General features: G+C 30.8%; 2 protein-coding genes across 4 annotated transcripts in view; one reads left to right on the top strand and one right to left on the bottom strand.

The window, feature by feature from the left end:
• Positions 1-20292, top strand: part of LOC122505523 (follistatin-related protein 5-like) — a 477342-nt gene that overhangs the window by 390779 nt on the left and 66271 nt on the right. The gene's annotated exons all lie outside the window — the stretch shown is intronic.
• LOC122505527 lies at positions 4489-9486 on the bottom strand. Of its 2 annotated transcripts, none has more exons than XM_043617208.1 (5): positions 9077-9486; positions 8803-8939; positions 8396-8572; positions 6401-6886; positions 4489-4577 (listed from the first exon to the last, which is right to left on the bottom strand). In XM_043617208.1, exons 1-5 carry the CDS (start codon positions 9249-9251, stop codon positions 4548-4550), a joined length of 1005 nt encoding a protein of 334 aa, XP_043473143.1. In that variant the 5' UTR covers positions 9252-9486; the 3' UTR covers positions 4489-4547. The 2 variants fall into 2 exon arrangements, with proteins under 2 accessions (XP_043473143.1, XP_043473142.1); XM_043617207.1 differs by lacking the exon at positions 4489-4577 and adding an exon at positions 4588-5347.

The following is a 20292-nucleotide window of genomic DNA, read 5'->3' as shown; positions in this document are numbered from 1 at the left end:
TGTTTCCCTTAAATTTTCAAGGAATTTAATTAAAAAATCTTTTCAAATTTAATTCATTTCCTAAAATTCTTGTTATAACGCTTTAAATATTCAATTATTTTCTAAAATTTCAATTGAAATTTTTTTAAATCAATTCAATTCAATAATCAATTCAATAATAATTGAAATTTGGTAAATCTTTGAATAATAATTGAAATTTGATAAAATCTTTGAAAAATAATTGAAATTTGATAAATCTTTGAATAATAATTGAAATTTGGTAAAATATTTTTAAAATAATTAAAATTTGGTAAATTGTTTTAAAAATAATTGAAATTTGGTAAATCTTTGAATAATAATTGAAATTTGATAAATCTTTGAATAATAATTGAAATTTGGTAAAATATTTTTAAAATAATTGAAATTTAGTAAAATCTTTTTAAAAAAAATTAAAATTTGGTAAAATCTTTGAAAAATAATTGAAATTTGATATCTTTAAAAAAAATTGATTTTTGAAAAAATATAAAAGATTATCAAACTTTTTGAAGAATTTTAATTATAAATGATTTCTCTGAATTTTTAATACACTTTCAATGTAAAATCATTGGAAAATTTTTTTATGAAAATTTCATCTCCAGATCTTCTAAAATTCAATTATTTTTTTTAGAATTTTTGAATAATATTATTTAAAGCATTTAATTTTTAAGGAACCTAACAAATTAATGATTTTTTATATTTATATAGAATTAAAAATTTTTTAATTTTATTTTTTGTTGAAAACACTAAAAAAAAATTGAATTTTGAAGAAATTAGAAGTAATAATTGTAGAAATTCAATTATTTTCAAAAGTAATAAAATTCAATTATGTTGAATAATAATTCAATTATTTAAAAAAAAATTTAATTACAACAAACATTAAATTATTTTCAAAAATAATTCCAAACAGGAATTCAATTATTTACAAATTTCTTCGCAATAATACAATTATTTTCATAAATTTTTAATTATTATAAATTATTATAAAACATGAAGATTTAATTAACTTGAAGGACTTTTAGCCCCAAGAACTTTAATTTTTATTAAATAAATAAATAGATAAATAAAATATTAAATTTCTTGAAAATTAACTAACTATTAAAATTTTTCCCCTTCTTTGAGAATAGAATTTTTTATTACAAAAAAAAAATTATTTTTTTTCTTCCACAAATATATAAAAGGCTAAAGGCAGTAAAACGGAGTACTTTTGAATGATGAGATATTTCGAAATTGCAAATACACTTAGGATAAAGTGGATATATTATCCTCTGACTCTGAAGAGGAAAAAGGGGTGGGGGGTGCAAAGGGGAAAATAGCTGTAATATCACCAAAGTTGTTACTTAACTGAGGAGAATATAAGCTATTTAACAAGAAAGCTCTTGCAAACTCCAACTAACGCTCAATAATATTATTCTGAGGAATGATTTCTCGGATTGATCACTGCCAAGCTATTTCCTTGTCACGCAATCGCCCTAAGTCATCGACCTAAAACGACTAACGGAAACGAAACGCCCTATTTGAGTAAAACGGGAAATTGCTTTTCAACCTTTTGCAGAAATTCGTGCGCCGTTTTCGCATTCCTTCTCAAGAACTTTCCGAATAAATAAATATATATATATATTTTTATTTATTGTCTGTAAATAATTTTTTTTTTCTGTCAAAAAAATTGATATTCGGCTAACTAATTTTTTAATGCAATAATTCAATTATTTTCATAAATAATAAAATTTTTTACAAAGATTCAATTATTTTCATGAATAAATAAAACTCATCATAGAATTTCAATTATTTTTAATACAATATTAACCGAATTTCTCGAAAAATGTAATTATTTAAAAAATTTTTTATTAAAATTCGTCAAAAAAATTCAATTATTTAAAAAATTTTGTTGATAAAATTCTTTATGAGAATTCAATTTTGTGAAACATTCATTTATTCAATCATTTTTTCATTTTTGTATTTAAATAATTGAATTCTCGTAGAATTTTCTAATGAAAATTGTTTGAAGAATTAATTTTACATATTTAAAATTTTTAACAATAATTGAATACTAAAAGTATTAAAGCATTAATTTTTAGAAATAATTGTATTTTAAAAAAGTTTAAATCAATTTTTTTAAAATTATTTCAAGTTCCCAGGTGGAAAAATTCGCGTGAGTTTCTCACGTGAGACTCGCGTGAGTATCTCACGTGAGATTCGCGTGAGATTCGCGTGAGTATCACAAAAAATTTGCTTGAGTATCACATGAGTATCTCACCCTACAGACTTACGCGAATTTGTGCCGATATTGCATAGCAATATTGCAAAAATTTCCGAACAATGTACACACAACATTGACTCAACATTAATTATGTCTGCTCTGCCCGAGATTAATTATGTCAACATTGTCAGGTTATATTTAAGCATAATTAAGACAACATTGTATGGAAATGTTATAATATATAAAAATATAATAATACTAGGGGGCTCCGCCCCCTGCTATTCTTTTTATTTATTTCAATTTTTATAAATTTCAAATCAGGTTAATGAGGAATTTATTAGGCCATGGGGCCTACTTTTGACCGGGGGGTCGATTTTGTAACTTTCCCACTCCCACTTCCATCCTCTTACTTTCCACTCTCACTTATATTTCCCACTTTTAGTCCCACACCCACTTCCCAACTTCCACTTATCACTCTTATTTCCCACATCCACTTTCCACTCTCACTACCCATTCTCACTTTTTACTTCCCACTCTCACTTCCCACTCTCACTTCTAGTTCCCACTTTTACTTCACACCTTCTACTTTTCACACACACTTTCTACTCATACCTTCTACTTCCTACTCCTACTTCCTACATTATGTATTTTTGCACTTCCCACTCTCACTTATTATCTTCCACTTTGACTTCCTAACTTCTAGTTTTTATATCTTCTTTTCACTTTTACGCCTTGTTGACACTCACACTTTCAACCTTACACTCATAATCGTTAATCAGGTATTTTCATTTAAAAGTAAGAGTGGTGTGTGAGAGTGGAAGTGGGACGTGAAAGTGTGAAATTGGAGTGAAAAGTGAGAGTAGAGTGTGAATGTTAAAAGTAGAAAGTAAAAGTGGAATATGGAAAGTCAAAGTCGGAATAGAAAGTGGAATAATATAAGTGGAAGGTGAGAGTGGAATGTGGGAAGTGGGTGTGGGTAGTGAGAGTGGAAAGTGGAAGGTGGGAAGTGAGAGTGGGAAGTGGGAGTAGGCAGTGAGAGTGGGAAGCGGAATGTGGGAAGAGAGAGTGGGAGTGGGATAGTTACAGAATCGACCCCCTGTATGTAAAAATTGTCCAAAATTGGTATAAATAAACACTTATCGTAACGGTTCTTTATGGTGCCCTTATAGGTCCTTCTTTTACCTGGTAGGTAAAAAAGTAGGTTACATTTTCCCTAATGCGGATTTGTAGGAATGATTTACAAAATCTGTAAAATAAAATATACCATCCTAAAAATAAAATTTAATATAGCTTTTTTAAACCCCTTCCTTAGGGATCAATAAGTCATTAAAGAATAGTCATCAACTTGTTTGGGAAAGATTACAACAAAACGGGGTTTCTCTGGTTGGCTTCTTCGGAAAAGTGATGTTCAGATAATTTTATTTTATCGATTTTTGTGAAGTTAACCTAAAAATGGTCAAAAAGAAAGTTTTCACACAGATGTTCTTGTCATTTCCGGTCAATTTTTTGAGAAAAGTTAACCTCATAATACAAAAATCAACAAAAACAAAATCGCGCAAGTTTGGTCCTTGCTAAAACCCAGTTTTAAACGGTGCAAAGTAGGGAAATTTCTCCATGGGAACACCCAGTTTTCTAATTGATGTTCAGGTCGTTGCAGGATGCCTTCTTTGAGATAATATTATTCGTCTAATGTTGAGATACTTTCTGGTTGACTTATTTATAAAGAAGTTGAACTCAAAATGTAAAATATTTTAACAACAAAGTACCAATGTAATCTTCTATGTAGAAATTTATTCCTGCCAATTCTTAAGGGATTTGACTTCAAACTATGAAAATCATTAACAAAAAATTAGCTATAAACTATTGCCAAATTTTGCCGGTCTTGTCTTTTTAACAGTTCAATTTTCTACATCCCTCTGTATGGAATGCGCAAGAATTTTTAACCATGTCTACTGATTCTATGTAAATATGTGAATGTAATATATATGAAAACGTGAGTCGTAGGTACTCTAAATGCAATAAATCAAAGACAGTTTTATAAATGCGTAATTTTGTGTTTTAAGAAATAAATCACATAATTTTTATTAAGGAACAATTGAAAGGAAAAGTGATTCATATTTTTTAATGCATATCTTGCAGAATAGAGAATAAAAATAGCAAAAATATCACTAAAATCAACATGTCAAAAAACTATTTTAATTTGAAAATCCAAACATTTTGAACACAATTTTTAGAGTAAAACACAAACATTTTCAATTCATTTTGTTTCTCATCTCGCGAATTTTACTGCGAATGCTTGATTTAATAATCTGGTCATCTACGGGTTTCCAGTTCACTCTTTTGGCAAACGAGCGAGAGTATTCTGTAAAAAATTGGTTTAATTTATGAAATTATATTAAATGAAAGTGAAAAGTATTATGCGAAATGTAAAAAGTGGAAGGTGATAAGTGTAATGCGGAAAGTGAAAGTAGAATGCGAAATGTAAAAAGAGCAATGCAGAATGAGAAATGTAGGAAGCGGAATAAGGAAAGTGGAATGTGGAATCTGAAAAAAATGGAATGGAAAATGTGTAAAGTAAATTGCGGAAAGTAAAAAGTAAAATGCGTAATAGTTTTGTGATTGTCACACTTGCTGGAAAATTTACTAGAAGAGGGACATTTCGATAAGTTGAGGAAATTTACTAAAAACTTCCGGAAATCCTGGTAGTAACTGACATAATAGTGGAAAATAGAATATTTATTTGTAAAAGGAGAAAAGTATAATATTTTATGTGCTTTTGATACTATAGCGAAAAAATAATAAGGGGAAATAAATAAATAAATAAATAAAAAATAAATAATAATAAATAAATTATTATTATAATAATAAGGGGGGATAAAGGAAAAGAAGGTGAATTAGATCTAAAAAGGGATCCCTAGATCACATAAGAAACTTACTTAAAATTTTATTAACTGCATCTTGTTTCTGGTCCTTTTCTTCTTTTGACAAACTTTTAGATAATAGAACCTCTTCTTTAATTGTAGAAATTAAAAGAAATCTACATAATATTGCTTGGGAAGTTGATTTTTTCTTTGCATCATTGAAAGCAGTTTTGTCTATGTAAAGGTCACTCTCTGGATATAATTCGACAGCCTAAAATTTGATTTTAATTAATTATGGAACTATTACACTTAAAAAATTTATGGCATAATGGTTTAATAAGAGAGTTCAGTTTTTGTAGTGAATTTTTTATAAATGAATTACAGTACTAGTCTAATTGCGAATTTTAAGAAATTTAAGGTTTTTTAAAGACATTATTTCTTATGTTTTTGAATTTAGAGAGACAAAAAGAGATAGGTATAAAAAACGAGAAGTATGAATAGAGAACAGAGAAGGTTTAACAGAGAATAGCAGAAGGGAAGAAAAAAGTAGAACATTGAAGAGACATAAAAGGAGAGAAAAGAGCGATAGAAGAGAAACAAGAGAAAATTGAAGTTGACAGTGCGAAGGAAGAAAATGCAAGATAGGAGAGAAAAAATGGAATAAAGACCCGTGTAGAAATTAAAAATAGGCTTTAATAAGGCCCTGAATAGATGCCCTTTCGAAAGTGAGACGCAAACTAGGAAAATTCGTCAGGACATGTCTAATTTCGTCACGCTTGGATTATCAGGTGATGATGTGGAAAAATAGACAGGTTCTAACTAGATCGCCTTGTCAGTGCCTGAGTAGAATATCAGAATGTGTGAATTCAACTAGAGGCATTCTAGCCAGGGCCTGATTGAAATATTTAAAAGGGACATAAATAGATCCAGTTAGATTTCCCTATCTGAAAAAGAGGGCATTCTAGTCAGTGCCCGATTATCACCTATCTAGAAATTTCTAGTGTGGTTGACTTTACTAATTCCTCATCAGCGCCCCTTTTCAAGTAAGGCGAAGTAGGGAAATTTCTACACGGGGAATAGTGGAGGAAAGAAAATTAAAAAAATGGTGGAAAAAATAAAGAGGACAAAGATAAAAGAGGATAAAGGATAGGAATTGATAAGACTGAAGAAAAAAAATTAAGGTGGAAGGAAATGAACCAAGCAAAAGAAGAAAACAAGCAAATAAAGAAGGTAGAAGAAAAATAAACGAAAAGAAAAAACGAAAAGAGAAATGAAAATATCTATACGCAAGACTTCTTGCTAAATCTATTATGCACTATATTACCTGATCATTTGCAGTCTGCTTTGTAAATAAAAAAATATTTAAGTCTGTGTTATTAACTGCGTTCGGGTCAATATCATCTTCCGTTTCTAAAATGTTATCTTCAGAATGGTTGTCCAAAGTCGGTCTTAAAGAATTAGAAGGTGGTTCTTCAATCGTAGAATGATATTCAGTCAAAGAAGAAAGTTGACCCTCAATAAAAGGACGAAGCTGATTTTCAGTCGTAGGATCATCTTGTTTTTGATTCGAAGAAGATGACTGCCCTTCATTGACAGGTCGTGGCATTTTTTCAGTCGAAGGATCATCTTGTTTTCGATTCGAAGAAGATGTCTGCCCTTCAAAGACAGGTCGTGGCAGATTTTCAGTCGAAGGATCATACTGTATTTGATTCGAAGAAGAAGGTTGTCCATGAATGACGAAAGTCGACGTTTCACCGGTATCAAGATGAATTAGCTCCGAACTTTGATCTGACAGGAAATCTTCTAATGACTGAAACAATTTTTATATTTTAATATTATAACAAAATTAAAATTGTACGTATTATTAATAACTTCAATCTAATAAATTTATAAAAAATTATTGAAAAATTCGTTACAAATTTTGTCAATATTCAAAAATTAAGCAAATGTTGAAAGTTAATTTTAGGTTAGGTACATTTTTATTTCTCGTTAAAAATTTTTTATAATTCTACTTTTGAAGTATACTTATATAAAATGTATAACAATGATATAGTTTATTTATAATTTTAATGTATACTCAAAAACATAAATATAGAATTATCTTGCTATTTAAATTAGTTTTTTTAAATAGCTTCTATATTCCCAGGTAAAAATAATTCTTACGAAATTCGTACGATTTTTTTTACAAATTTTGTTCAGAAATCCGGCCAGATTCGTACAGAATTCCTATCAAATTCGTATGGAATTCCGCACGAAATGAAAGCTAAAAAGTTCCTCAAAAGTTTTCGGCTGAAATTCGAGCGAATTACGAACGGATTTATTTTGGAAAATTTTTTATAAAATTCTGCTCGGAAATTCGTACGGAAATTCCGCCGAAAATTTTTGAAGGAATTTTTAGTTGCCATTTCATGCGGAATTTCATACGAATTTCTAAGCAGAAATTTTATAAAAATTTTCCAAAAGAAATCGATTCGTAATTCGTTCGAATATCATGCGAATTTCGTATGGGAATTTCGCCGAAAATTTTTGAACAAATTTTTGGCTTCCATTTCGTGCGGAATTCCATACGAATTTCCCAGCAGAATTTTATAAAAAATTTCCAAAATAAATCCGTTCGTAATTCGCTCAAATTTCACACGAATTTCGTATGGAAATTTCGCTAAAAACTTTTGAGGAAATTTTTAGCTGATATTACGTGCGGAATTCTATACGAATTTCCGAGCAGAATTAAAAAAAAATTTTCAAAATAAATTCGTTCGTAATTTGATTGAATTTCCCACGCAGTTCGTAAGGAAATTCGGCCGAAAATTTTTAAGAAATTGTCAATAGAATTTCCGTGTCAATTTCCATACAAAAAAATTTCACATATCCATTAAAATTAACGATAATGTAGAAAAATTGTAATAAATTATTCATTTTTAAATATTTTTTCTATTTAAAACGCTCTGTTTGTAATTAAAGTCTATTTCAATAAGGAAATTCAAACGTTTTGGTAATTTTTTCAAATAAAAAAATTTAAATTAAATATCATCAAGGTTAGGCCAAAATATTTTTTAAATTGTAAATTCTTTGGTAATAAATTTCACTTCCTTAAATTGGACAGTGATAAACTTATTTCTAAGGACTTTAATATTTGGAATATGTGTTTATGTCAATTTTTTTGAAAAATAGATTTATCAACTTTTAAAAATTGCTTAAAATAAAATATAAATAATAAATAAAGTGCTAAATCATTTAGTAAATTATTGAACCATGTAAAAAATTGATCGAACTTGTACTATTTCAGATTTGTAGAGTAGTAAAAATTAATACTTATTACCTTTTTAGCTTTTTCCAAGGTAGGTGTTATATCTTTTGCTAAACGTAAAGCAATATTAATATTGTTTAGTGCATAAGATAATGTAGAGCATTCCAAAGTATCCATATCCAAAGTTTTCAATATCTCCTTTGCACTAGAAATGTTTGCTTCTTTGCGCAGAAGTTTCTGATTTATTTTCTGAAAATCATATTTAATAATTACTTAGAATTTCTTTTATAATCTTATAAAATTCAGTAAAATAAAATTTTTTTATCACCTTTCTTATTAGAAATAATGAACTTATGATGAGTATCAACAAAATTTAAAACAATTTTTAATAATAGAAAAGAATCGTTGAAATAATAAAATGGAGATTTGTTTAATTGCAATATCAAAACTAGTAATAATCATAATATTAATAAAAATACCTTCTGAGGATTGTCATCTGACAGTGCTTGATTTTTTTTACAGCTTGTTGTGGATTTTTCGTTTCTTTTTCTTTTTAAACTTCTTGTTGCTTCTTGTAATTTTTGAGTTTTTAATTTTAGCAAATCTGCTTCATTAGCTGAAATAAACAATGAAAACATTTCTTAACTACAAATTTCATGAGTGAACGATTGTGACTTTAACCTTAAAAATTATAGTATATAATTTCAGGGAATTAAATTGAAGTTTGATTTTTAACAGATAAATAATACTTACTTGAGATTCCAACTATTTTCCCAGAATACTTTTTTTTGTGTCGTGCACGCTCTGGCCACAAATAATTGATAGTTGATCCAACCTTTAACTCCACTATTTCATTCTCATCAACAGCAATTGAACTTTTTTCAATTATGGTAAAATAACCATCGCCTTCCAATAAATATTGTTCCATTTTTACCAAGTAATAAAAGACCGAAAAAAGAAATTGGAAAATGTCAACTTTATCTTTGACAACATACAACAAAACACTTGGTTACCTTGGTTTCCTTGGTTACCAATTAAACGTTATGTTAACAACGTTCAAGTGATTACGGATTTTAATTTGAATCTTCTTCAAAGTAAAATTTATTCTCTTTGTTATAAATCAGTGGAAAACTTTTAGACCAACGTGTAAATAATTTATATTGTAAGTATAAGCAACAAATTTATAATTATTAGTTTTTATAAATTTAAATAGTTACATTATTTGAGAATAAAATTTTTGATCATTCTTGTCATAGAGGCCAAATATCATACTACTATTAATTATTATTTTTGATATTATTATTATTATTATTATTTATATTATTATTATTATTATTATTATTATTATTATTATTATTATTATTATTATTATTATTATTATTATTATTATTATTATTATTATTATTATTATTAAAAGGAACGAACAAATTTTTTGATTAAAATAAAAGTAAATAAATTAATTAAATTTTAATAAATTTCTTTTTATGGTTATTATTCCTAAATGGAAAAAATAATAAAAATCAAACACTTCTTACTACTTAATTATGTACGAAAATAATTTAGTTCTAATACAAATTTTAGGATAAGAACTCCGGAACTGATTTGCATCCACGTAGACCGTCAAAAATAAGCATGGATGAAAACGAAGATGCGGACTTTATAGACGAAGTAAGTAATTTTATGCTTTATATGTATAATATGTGATTAACAATACAATTTATAATCAATTTTCATTGATTATAAATAATTTTTTTAAAATCTAAATAATTTTTCGCTCCTTGTCGCAATGCAAAATAAACAAGAAGCTACTATTTTTCATAAATTCTTAATCACATTCACTCATTAAAAGCGAAGTATCAGCGAAATCAGTAATATTATTTTTAATTCTGAGAGTCCACTCTCACAATAACTCAAAAAATATTATTATTGTTATCAATAATAATAATAATTATTCAAACAACGGGACTTTCTTTATCGACTATGAAGATTCTTGAACAGGGATGCTATTCTGTAAATCACACTGACTTTTATTTCAGCCTCACTATGTCTCACTCTTATTTAACCCTCATCTCACTCTTATTTCACTCACACTTTCACTAACTCACATTATCCCTCTCATTTCACCCTGACGATAACATCATTTTCACTTTCACTCTCACTTCCCCTCACTATCATTCTCGCTTATCACTTACTTTCTCTCTCAATGTCATTTTAACCTTCAAATGGAGTTAGAAACACTCTTATTTCACAATCACTTTCACTCTCGATTCACCCGCACTTTCAAATCAAATGACTTTCATATCACTCTTATTTTATACCCTCACCCTTACTCTTCCTTTCCTTTCACTCATAATTTCACATACGTTTCAAGTTAACTTTTTCTCTCATTCACACACTAGCTTTAAATAACTTTCACTTATTTCATTTCCTATTCCCCTTACTTTCTTCCTCACTCTCACCTTCAGCCTTACTTTCTACTACTCTCACTCTTAACTTCAAATGGCTTTCACATCACTTTTATTTTACCCTTACTCTCTCACATTCTTATTCTAACTTCAAAATAAATTTTGCTCACTCTTACTTTACCCTCACTTTTACTTAATTCTTACACACACATTCATTCTTATTTCACACGCACTTTAACTCTCGAGTCCCTAAGCTTACTTTCTCACTTTTTCTTCAAATAACTTACACTTACTCTCATTTTTACTTCTCTCTGACTCACACTTTCTCTCTCGCATCACTCAAACTTTAAATGATTTTTTATCTCTATCACTTCACCCTTACTCTTATTTCATTCTCACTTACACTTCCACTCTCGCTTCACCCTTTCATTCACTCTCACTCTCATTCCTCACATACTTTCCCTCTTGATTCCCCAAACTTACTCTGTTACTCTAAATTAAAATAACATACACTTACTCTCAATTTTACTTCACTCTGTCTCACAGTTTTCCTTTCGCATCACATTACTTTCACTTTCACTCAAACTGCAAATGCTATTTGCTCACTATTACTTTACCTAGACTGTCACCTCATTCTCACTCACACTTTCACTTTCGCTTTATCCTTACTTTCACTCTCATTTCACACACTATCACTTTCGATTCTCTAAACATACTCAACAACTTCAAATAATTTACAATTACACTCATTTTTACTTCACACTGACTCACACTTTCCCGATCGCAACACTCTTACTTTATCTTTCACTCACTTCTTTTTCTATTTCCCTTTACTCTCTCCCTCACTCTCACCTTCACCCTTACTTTCTCCTACTCTCACTCTTAATTTCAAATGTCTTTCACATCACTTTTATTTCACCCTTACTCTCTTACATTCTTATTCTAACTTCAAATAAATTTTGCTCACTCTCACTTTACCCTCACTTTTACTTCATTCTTACTCACACATTCACTCTCATTTCACTCACTATAACTCTCGAGTCCCAAAGCTTACGCTCTCACTCTTTCTTCAAATAACTTACACTTACTCTCATTTTTACTTCACTCTGACTCTCACTTTCTCTCCCGCATCACTCAAACTTTAAATGTTTTTTTATCTCTATCACTTCACCCTTACTGTTACTTCATTCTCACTTACACTTCCACTCTCGCTTCACCCTTACATTCACTCTCACTCTCATTACTTACATACTTTTACTCTTGATTTCCCAAACTTACTCTCTCACTCTAAATTCAAGTAACATACATTTACTCTCAATTTTACTTCACTCTGACTCAGCTTCCCTCTCGCTTCACTCTTACTTTCTCTTTCACTCAAACTGCAAATGACATTTGCTCACTATCACTTTACCTAGACTGTTACCTCATTCTCACTTACACTTTCACTCTCGCTTTATCCTTACTTTCCCTCTCACTCTCATTTCACTCGCTATAACTCTCGATTTCTCAAACTTAGTGTCATACTCTATCTTTAAATAACTTACACTTACTCGCATCACTTACTTCCTCTATTACTCAAACTTTAAATGAGTTTGGTTCACTGTTACTTCATTCTCACTTACACTTTCACTCTCGCTTCACCCTAACTTTCACACTCATTTCACATTCACTTTCACTCTTAATTCTCTAAACTTACTCTTTCACTCAAACTTCAAATGACTGTTGCTCACTATCACTTTACCCTCACTTTACCCTTACTTTTCCTTCCCCATAATTCAAATGAGAGTGAGTAAGAAAGTCAGGGTGGTGCTAGAGTAATAGTCTGTAAGTGTGCAGTGAGGGTAAAGTGAAGAATGTGTAAAAAAACGTGGTGTGGTGTGTGAGTGAGTGAGTGAAATTGAGAGTGAAAGTTCTGGCTAAGTAAGAATAATTCTGAACTAAAAACGAGTGAATGTGAAACTAATTAAATATTAAAAGGGTAAAATGTATATGAAAGTAAAGATGAAGTGAGAGAGTGAGTGTTAAGCGAAACTGAGAGTGAAATAAAATTAAGGGTGATGTGGATATGAAAATGAGAGTGTGTGTGAAATGGAAGTGGATTTAGAGTAAAGTGAAGTTACAGAATAGCATCCCAGTATGAACGAACCAAATATTGGCGAGCTAGTGTTGGGGAAATAAAAATCCGATGGTCAGTACCGCAATATAATAGATTTTCTGCTTGGGGGTTTTAACAAAAACATCAACATCAAAATACCAAGATATTTTTAAGTAGAGCAATAGTTATTAAAGAAGCTCCAACTAGCACACAATTATCAACACCCATTGTATTTTGGACAATCAATTTTAAAGTGTAATATTTTTTTGCGTAAAACCAACATAAAATGTTGAAAAATAAAGTGTGTGCTGATGATTGGGTATAAGTTGCAGCTACATTGATTTCTGGGATTACTATATGTCTGTAAACATTTTCTTTTATAGGATCCCGACAATGGCTCTGGTTTCACAGAAGATAGTTGGTCAACAACATCGGATAATTTAGCTGACAATTCTTCGACTGGTCAACTTTCAACCTCATCATTGTCGTTGACATTAAACTCAAGTAATAGAGCTTCTGTAGAAATTGATGATTTGTCAACATCGGATGTCTTAGTTAGTTCTCCTGCTTCGACTAGTATTAATTCACTCTTATTATCACCATCGAGATCCGGCTCAAATAGTAGCGCTGCTTTACAAGAAGCTATTTTGTCTCTTGCTTCGATTGATTCTACCGCTTCGAATAGTCAACCATTATCCGATAACGCAAATGTGTCTATTAGTAATTTTGAATCACTTTCCGGGATGAATGATCTGTCTAATGTTTCTTCAAGTGTATCAATCATTTCTAATACTTTTGCAAATTCTGTTCTTTCGGAATTTGAAATTAGCACCGACGAAGATAAAGAATTTACAAGTGAATGGCTATTTTTACCACTGTATGAAGGAACAGACACGTCAAATGGGGATGTTTTACGCCAAATACTGGATATTCATATTTCCAGTGCAGGAACAAAACAAATTTTGGACAAGACAATACAACTTATTGTATCTACATTGCCACCAGGAGCCAGTAATTTCCCGAAGTCGAGATATTTTGTTTTAAAAATTATAAATCAATTAATGCCTCATTCGTTCTCTGAAACATTCATCAGACACAGGATCTGTGATGTATGTTTTAATTATATAGGTAAATTGGATCTAATCCCACGAAACACAACCTGCAACGTTTGTTCGAACTCCGATTTAAATGGTTTGATTATGCAATTTAGTATCACAACTGCCATACAGGATGCATTCGAAGTCGGGAATCTGAAACGTTTCATAGATGAATATGAAGAAGAGTGCAATTCTCAGCAACTAGATCACATTATTTACGATATAACTTCTGGTCATGAGTTCAAGCATTTGAAAGCCACAGTAATTATGGGGAAGTATGATTTATGTTTAATTTGGAACGCTGACGGGATCCCGACGGATAATGACACTGGACAACTTTGGGCTTTACAAGCGCAAATTGTAAATGTCCACCCAAGGTATAGAAGAAGGTTTCAAATTCTTTCTGCTTTATACTACAGTAACAAGAAGTCCAAGCATAAACCGGAGATGTCATCATTTCTTAAACCATTTGTTGAAGAAACAAGGCAAATGTATGAAAATGGAGTTAATTGGAAAAATAAGGAAACAGGTGAAACTGTAACTAGTAAGGTGATTGCTCCAGTTGCTACATTGGATGCTCCAGCTAAAGCTGCTGGTATGGATACAATGCAGTATAATGGTGAATGCAGTTGCCCTACTTGTGAGCATCCTGGTGAGAATTATCAAAGAGGAAGAGGCAGAGGGTGTAAACGAGTTTTTCCAAACAGTGATAAGGAATATACGCTAAGAACTAAACAAAGAATATTGAACCAGGCAACGAAAGCGATTTTCACTGGCAAGGAGCACGTAAAAGGTATAAAAGGGCCGTCGATTACATTTCTCATTCCACATTTTGACCCATCAAAAGGATTCGTGCCAGACTATATGCACGCTGTACTTTTGGGCGTTATGAAAATGTTACTGTTTCTTTGGTTCAATACAAGTAATAAAGATAAAGCTTTTTACATCAGCCCAAAAACAAAGGAAGAAATTAACTTACTTATGTCTGATATTAAACCTGAGGATAATGTTACGCGGACGCCAAGATCGCTAGAAGTTATAAAACACTGGAAAGCTTCAGAATTAAGAGCCTTTCTTCTTTTCTATGGACCGATTCTTCTGAAAAATAAACTGGAAAAAAAATATTATGACCATTTCTTGCTGCTTGTAAGAGCTATTCACATTCTGTTACAATCAGAGATCAACAGTGAAAAGATTAACTTAGCCGACACATATTTGTATTTGTTCGTAGATCAAGTTGAAGACTTGTACGGAATTGAAAAATGTACTTATAATGTTCATCAGCTATTGCACCTGGCTAGACACGTCAAAATGTGGGGACCTTTGTGGTCTTGGTCGGCTTTCCCGTTTGAAGATGGAAATGGATATCTTGTACGTATGGCACATGGAACGAAAAATTTAGAAGTGGAGTTAGCAAATACTATGAATTTTCGAAATGCTCTCAGGTTCATTGAAAATTTAATGGATTTACGACTTAAAGATAACGACTCTATTGGAACTACACTTGGAGCTAAAGTAGATTTTGAATTAATGGAAACACATCTTGCTGCCTTAAGAAATGCTACCGGATATTCAGAAGATCAACTGAAAAATAAAGTCAAATCAATTTATCGAAGATATAAAGTAAAAAATCAAAAGTATACTTCCATTCTTTACGCTAAAGAAACAAAACGAGTTAACTATTGTATTCACTGGAACAATCGTCAAAATTTCGGCAACATAAAATTCTTCATAAAAATTGACAATGTTATTTATGCAATGGTTCAAGAGCTTTTACGTTCATTTGATTATAATCCACATCTGCAAATCAATAACTCAGAGCTTGATCTGCGTTTTAACGACATTTTCATTCCGGTTCGAAATTCCTGTTGTATACATGCTCTACCTGTAGCACAAATAAGTGGAAAACTCGTTTTTATAAAGAATTATGTAAGCTTTCTCCCAAATGAAATGGAACATAAATAGAAAGTATTTGTACTACGTAAAATTTATTCGTTATTAAAAAGGTTTCGAAACTGTTATTGTTGTGCGTATGCTAATAAATTAATAATTTTTAAAAGTCAAGTTTATCTAAGTTTATTTTGACTATTTTTGAAACAAAAAACCTAAAAAACAGACTGCTGTAACTACTTTGTTTAATAAATTTATCATTTTTAAGCGTATAAATAACAGTTTTATTATTCCTTAGCAGGGCTTTTACATTTTTAGCTTAACTTCTTTAAAGAACCATAATAGCACAACATTTTAGCTAAATATTGTCTGACAATATTGCGCGAACTCACTTAATCTAACATTTTCTTTAATTTTACTTACATTTAATTCACCCTCACTTTACCTTCATCCTCATTCTTACTTCGACTTCACTTACTTACATTTAGTTCACTCGCAATTGCACTTTACCCTCACTTTCAATTCACACTCACTTTCAATTTTACTTCTTTACATTCAATTCTCCCTCACTTGAACTTCATTGTCATTCTTACTTGAACTTCACTCACTTACATTTAATTCACCCTCACTTTCTCTTCACACTCACTCTCATTTTCACTTCACATTTACATATAATTCACCCTCAATTTAATTTCGTCCTCATTCTTACTTCCACTTCACTTACTTACATGTAGTTCACTCGCATTTGTACTTCACTTGAACTTCATTGCCATTCTTACTTGAACTTTACTCACTTACATTGAATTCACCCGCACTTTCTCTTCACACTCACTCTCATTTTCACTTCACACTTACATATAATTCACCCTCAATTTAATTTCGTCCTCATTCTTACTTCCACTTCACTTACTTACATTTATTTCATTGCCATTCTTACTTGAACTTCACTCACTTACATTTAATTCACCATCACTTTCTCTTCACACTCACTCTCATTTTCACTTCACATTTACATATAATTCACCCTCAATTTAATTTCGTCCTCATTCTTACTTCCACTTCACTTACTTACATTTATTTCATTGCCATTCTAACTTGAACTTCACTCTCTTACATTTAATTCACCATCACTTTCTCTTCACACTTACTCTTATTTTCACTTCACACTTACATATAATTCACCCTCAATTTAATTTCGTCCTCATTCTTACTTCCACTTCACTTACTTACATTTATTTCATTGCCATTCTTACTTGAACTTCACTCACTTACATTTAATTCACCATCACTTTCTCTTCACACTCACTCTCATTTTCACTTCACATTTACATATAATTCACCCTCAATTTAATTTCGTCCTCATTCTTACTTCCACTTCACTTACTTACATTTATTTCATTGCCATTCTTACTTGAACTTCACTCACTTACATTTAATTCACCATCACTTTCTCTTCACACTCACTCTCATTTTCACTTCACATTTACATATAATTCACCCTCAATTTAATTTCGTCCTCATTCTTACTTCCACTTCACTTACTTACATTTATTTCATTGCCATTCTTACTTGAACTTCACTCACTTACATTTAATTCACCATCACTTTCTCTTCACACTCACTCTCATTTTCACTTCACATTTACATATAATTCACCCTCAATTTAATTTCGTCCTCATTCTTACTTCCACTTCACTTACTTACATTGATTTCATTGCCATTCTTACTTGAACTTCACTCACTTACATTTAATTCACCATCACTTTCTCTTCACACTCACTCTCATTTTCACTTCACATTTACATATAATTCACCCTCAATTTAATTTCGTCCTCATTCTTACTTCCACTTCACTTACTTACATGTAGTTCACTCGCATTTGTACTTCACTTGAACTTCATTGCCATTCTTACTTGAACTTTACTCACTTACATTGAATTCACCCGCACTTTCTCTTCACACTCACTCTCATTTTCACTTCACACTTACATATAATTCACCCTCAATTTAATTTCGTCCTCATTCTTACTTCCACTTCACTTACTTACATTTATTTCATTGCCATTCTTACTTGAACTTCACTCACTTACATTTAATTCACCATCACTTTCTCTTCACACTCACTCTCATTTTCACTTCACATTTACATATAATTCACCCTCAATTTAATTTCGTCCTCATTCTTACTTCCACTTCACTTACTTACATTGATTTCATTGCCATTCTAACTTGAACTTCACTCTCTTACATTTAATTCACCATCACTTTCTCTTCACACTCACTCTCATTTTCACTTCACACTTACATATAATTCACCCTCAATTTAATTTCGTCCTCATTCTTACTTCCACTTCACTTACTTACATTGATTTCATTGCCATTCTTACTTGAACTTCACTCACTTACATTTAATTCACCATCACTTTCTCTTCACACACACTCTCATTTTCACTTCACACTTACATATAATTCACCCTCAATTTAATTTCGTCCTCATTCTTACTTCCACTTCACTTACTTACATTGATTTCATTGCCATTCTTACTTGAACTTTACTCACTTACATTTAATTCACCATCACTTTCTCTTCACACTCACTCTCATTTTCACTTCACACTTACATATAATTCACCCTCAATTTAATTTCGTCCTCATTCTTACTTCCACTTCACTTACTTACATTTATTTCATTGCCATTCTTACTTGAACTTCACTCACTTACATTTAATTCACCATCACTTTCTCTTCACACTCACTCTCATTTTCACTTCACATTTACATATAATTCACCCTCAATTTAATTTCGTCCTCATTCTTACTTCCACTTCACTTACTTACATGTAGTTCACTCGCATTTGTACTTCACTTGAACTTCATTGCCATTCTTACTTGAACTTTACTCACTTACATTGAATTCACCCGCACTTTCTCTTCACACTCACTCTCATTTTCACTTCACATTTACATATAATTCACCCTCAATTTAATTTCGTCCTCATTCTTACTTCCACTTCACTTACTTACATTGATTTCATTGCCATTCTTACTTGAACTTCACTCACTTACATTTAATTCACCATCACTTTCTCTTCACACTCACTCTCATTTTCACTTCACACTTACATATAATTCACCCTCAATTTAATTTCGTCCTCATTCTTACTTCCACTTGACTTACTTACATGTAGTTCTCTCGCATTTGTACTTCACTTGAACTTCATTGCCATTCTTACTTGAACTTTACTCACTTACATTGAATTCACCCGCACTTTCTCTTCACACTCACTCTTATTTTCACTTCACACTTACATATAATTCACCCTCAATTTAATTTCGTCCTCATTCTTACTTCCACTTCACTTACTTACATTTATTTCATTGCCATTCTTACTTGAACTTCACTCACTTACATTTAATTCACCATCACTTTCTCTTCACACTCACTCTCATTTTCACTTCACATTTACATGTAATTCACCCTCAATTTAATTTCGTCCTCATTCTTACTTCCACTTCACTTACTTACATTGATTTCATTGCCATTCTTACTTGAACTTCACTCACTTACATTTAATTCACCATCACTTTCTCTTCACACTCACTCTCATTTTCACTTCACACTTACATATAATTCACCCTCAATTTAATTTCGTCCTCATTCTTACTTCCACTTCACTTACTTACATGTAGTTCACTCGCATTTGTACTTCACTTGAACTTCATTGCCATTCTTACTTGAACTTTACTCACTTACATTGAATTCACCCGCACTTTCTCTTCACACTCACTCTCATTTTCACTTCACACTTACATATAATTCACCCTCAATTTAATTTCGTCCTCATTCTTACTTCCACTTCACTTACTTACATTTATTTCATTGCCATTCTTACTTGAACTTCACTCACTTACATTTAATTCACCATCACTTTCTCTTCACACTCACTCTCATTTTCACTTCACACTTACATATAATTCACCCTCAATTTAATTTCGTCCTCATTCTTACTGCAACTTCACTTACTTACATTTAGTTCACTCGCAATTGTACTTCACTTGAACTTCATTGTCATTCTTACTTGAACTTTACTCACGTACATTTAATTCACTCTCTCTTTCGCTTCACACTCACTCTCAATTTTACTTCACCTTTACATTTAATTCTCCCTCACTTTAACTTGATTCTAATTCTTACTTGAACTACACTCACTTTTACTCTCTTAAATTTAATTCACCCTAACTTTCTCTTTACACTCACTCTTTTTTTCACTTTACACTTACATTTGATTCACCCTCACTTTAAACCCATCCTCAATTTCGCTTTATTCTCATTTTTACTATCACTTCGCACTTACAATTAATTCACTATCATTTTCAACTTTATCCTCAATTTTACTTTAACATTACACTTACATTTAATTCACCCTCACTTTAAACCCATCCTTAATTTCACTATACTCTCACTTTCACTATCACTTCACA

Source organism: Leptopilina heterotoma, unplaced genomic scaffold (assembly GCF_015476425.1).
Source record: "Leptopilina heterotoma isolate Lh14 unplaced genomic scaffold, ASM1547642v1 Lhet_36, whole genome shotgun sequence".
NCBI lineage: Eukaryota > Metazoa > Arthropoda > Insecta > Hymenoptera > Figitidae > Leptopilina > Leptopilina heterotoma.
Note: the sequence above shows the minus strand (reverse complement) of the source record. Positions and strands in the feature narration are given on the sequence as shown.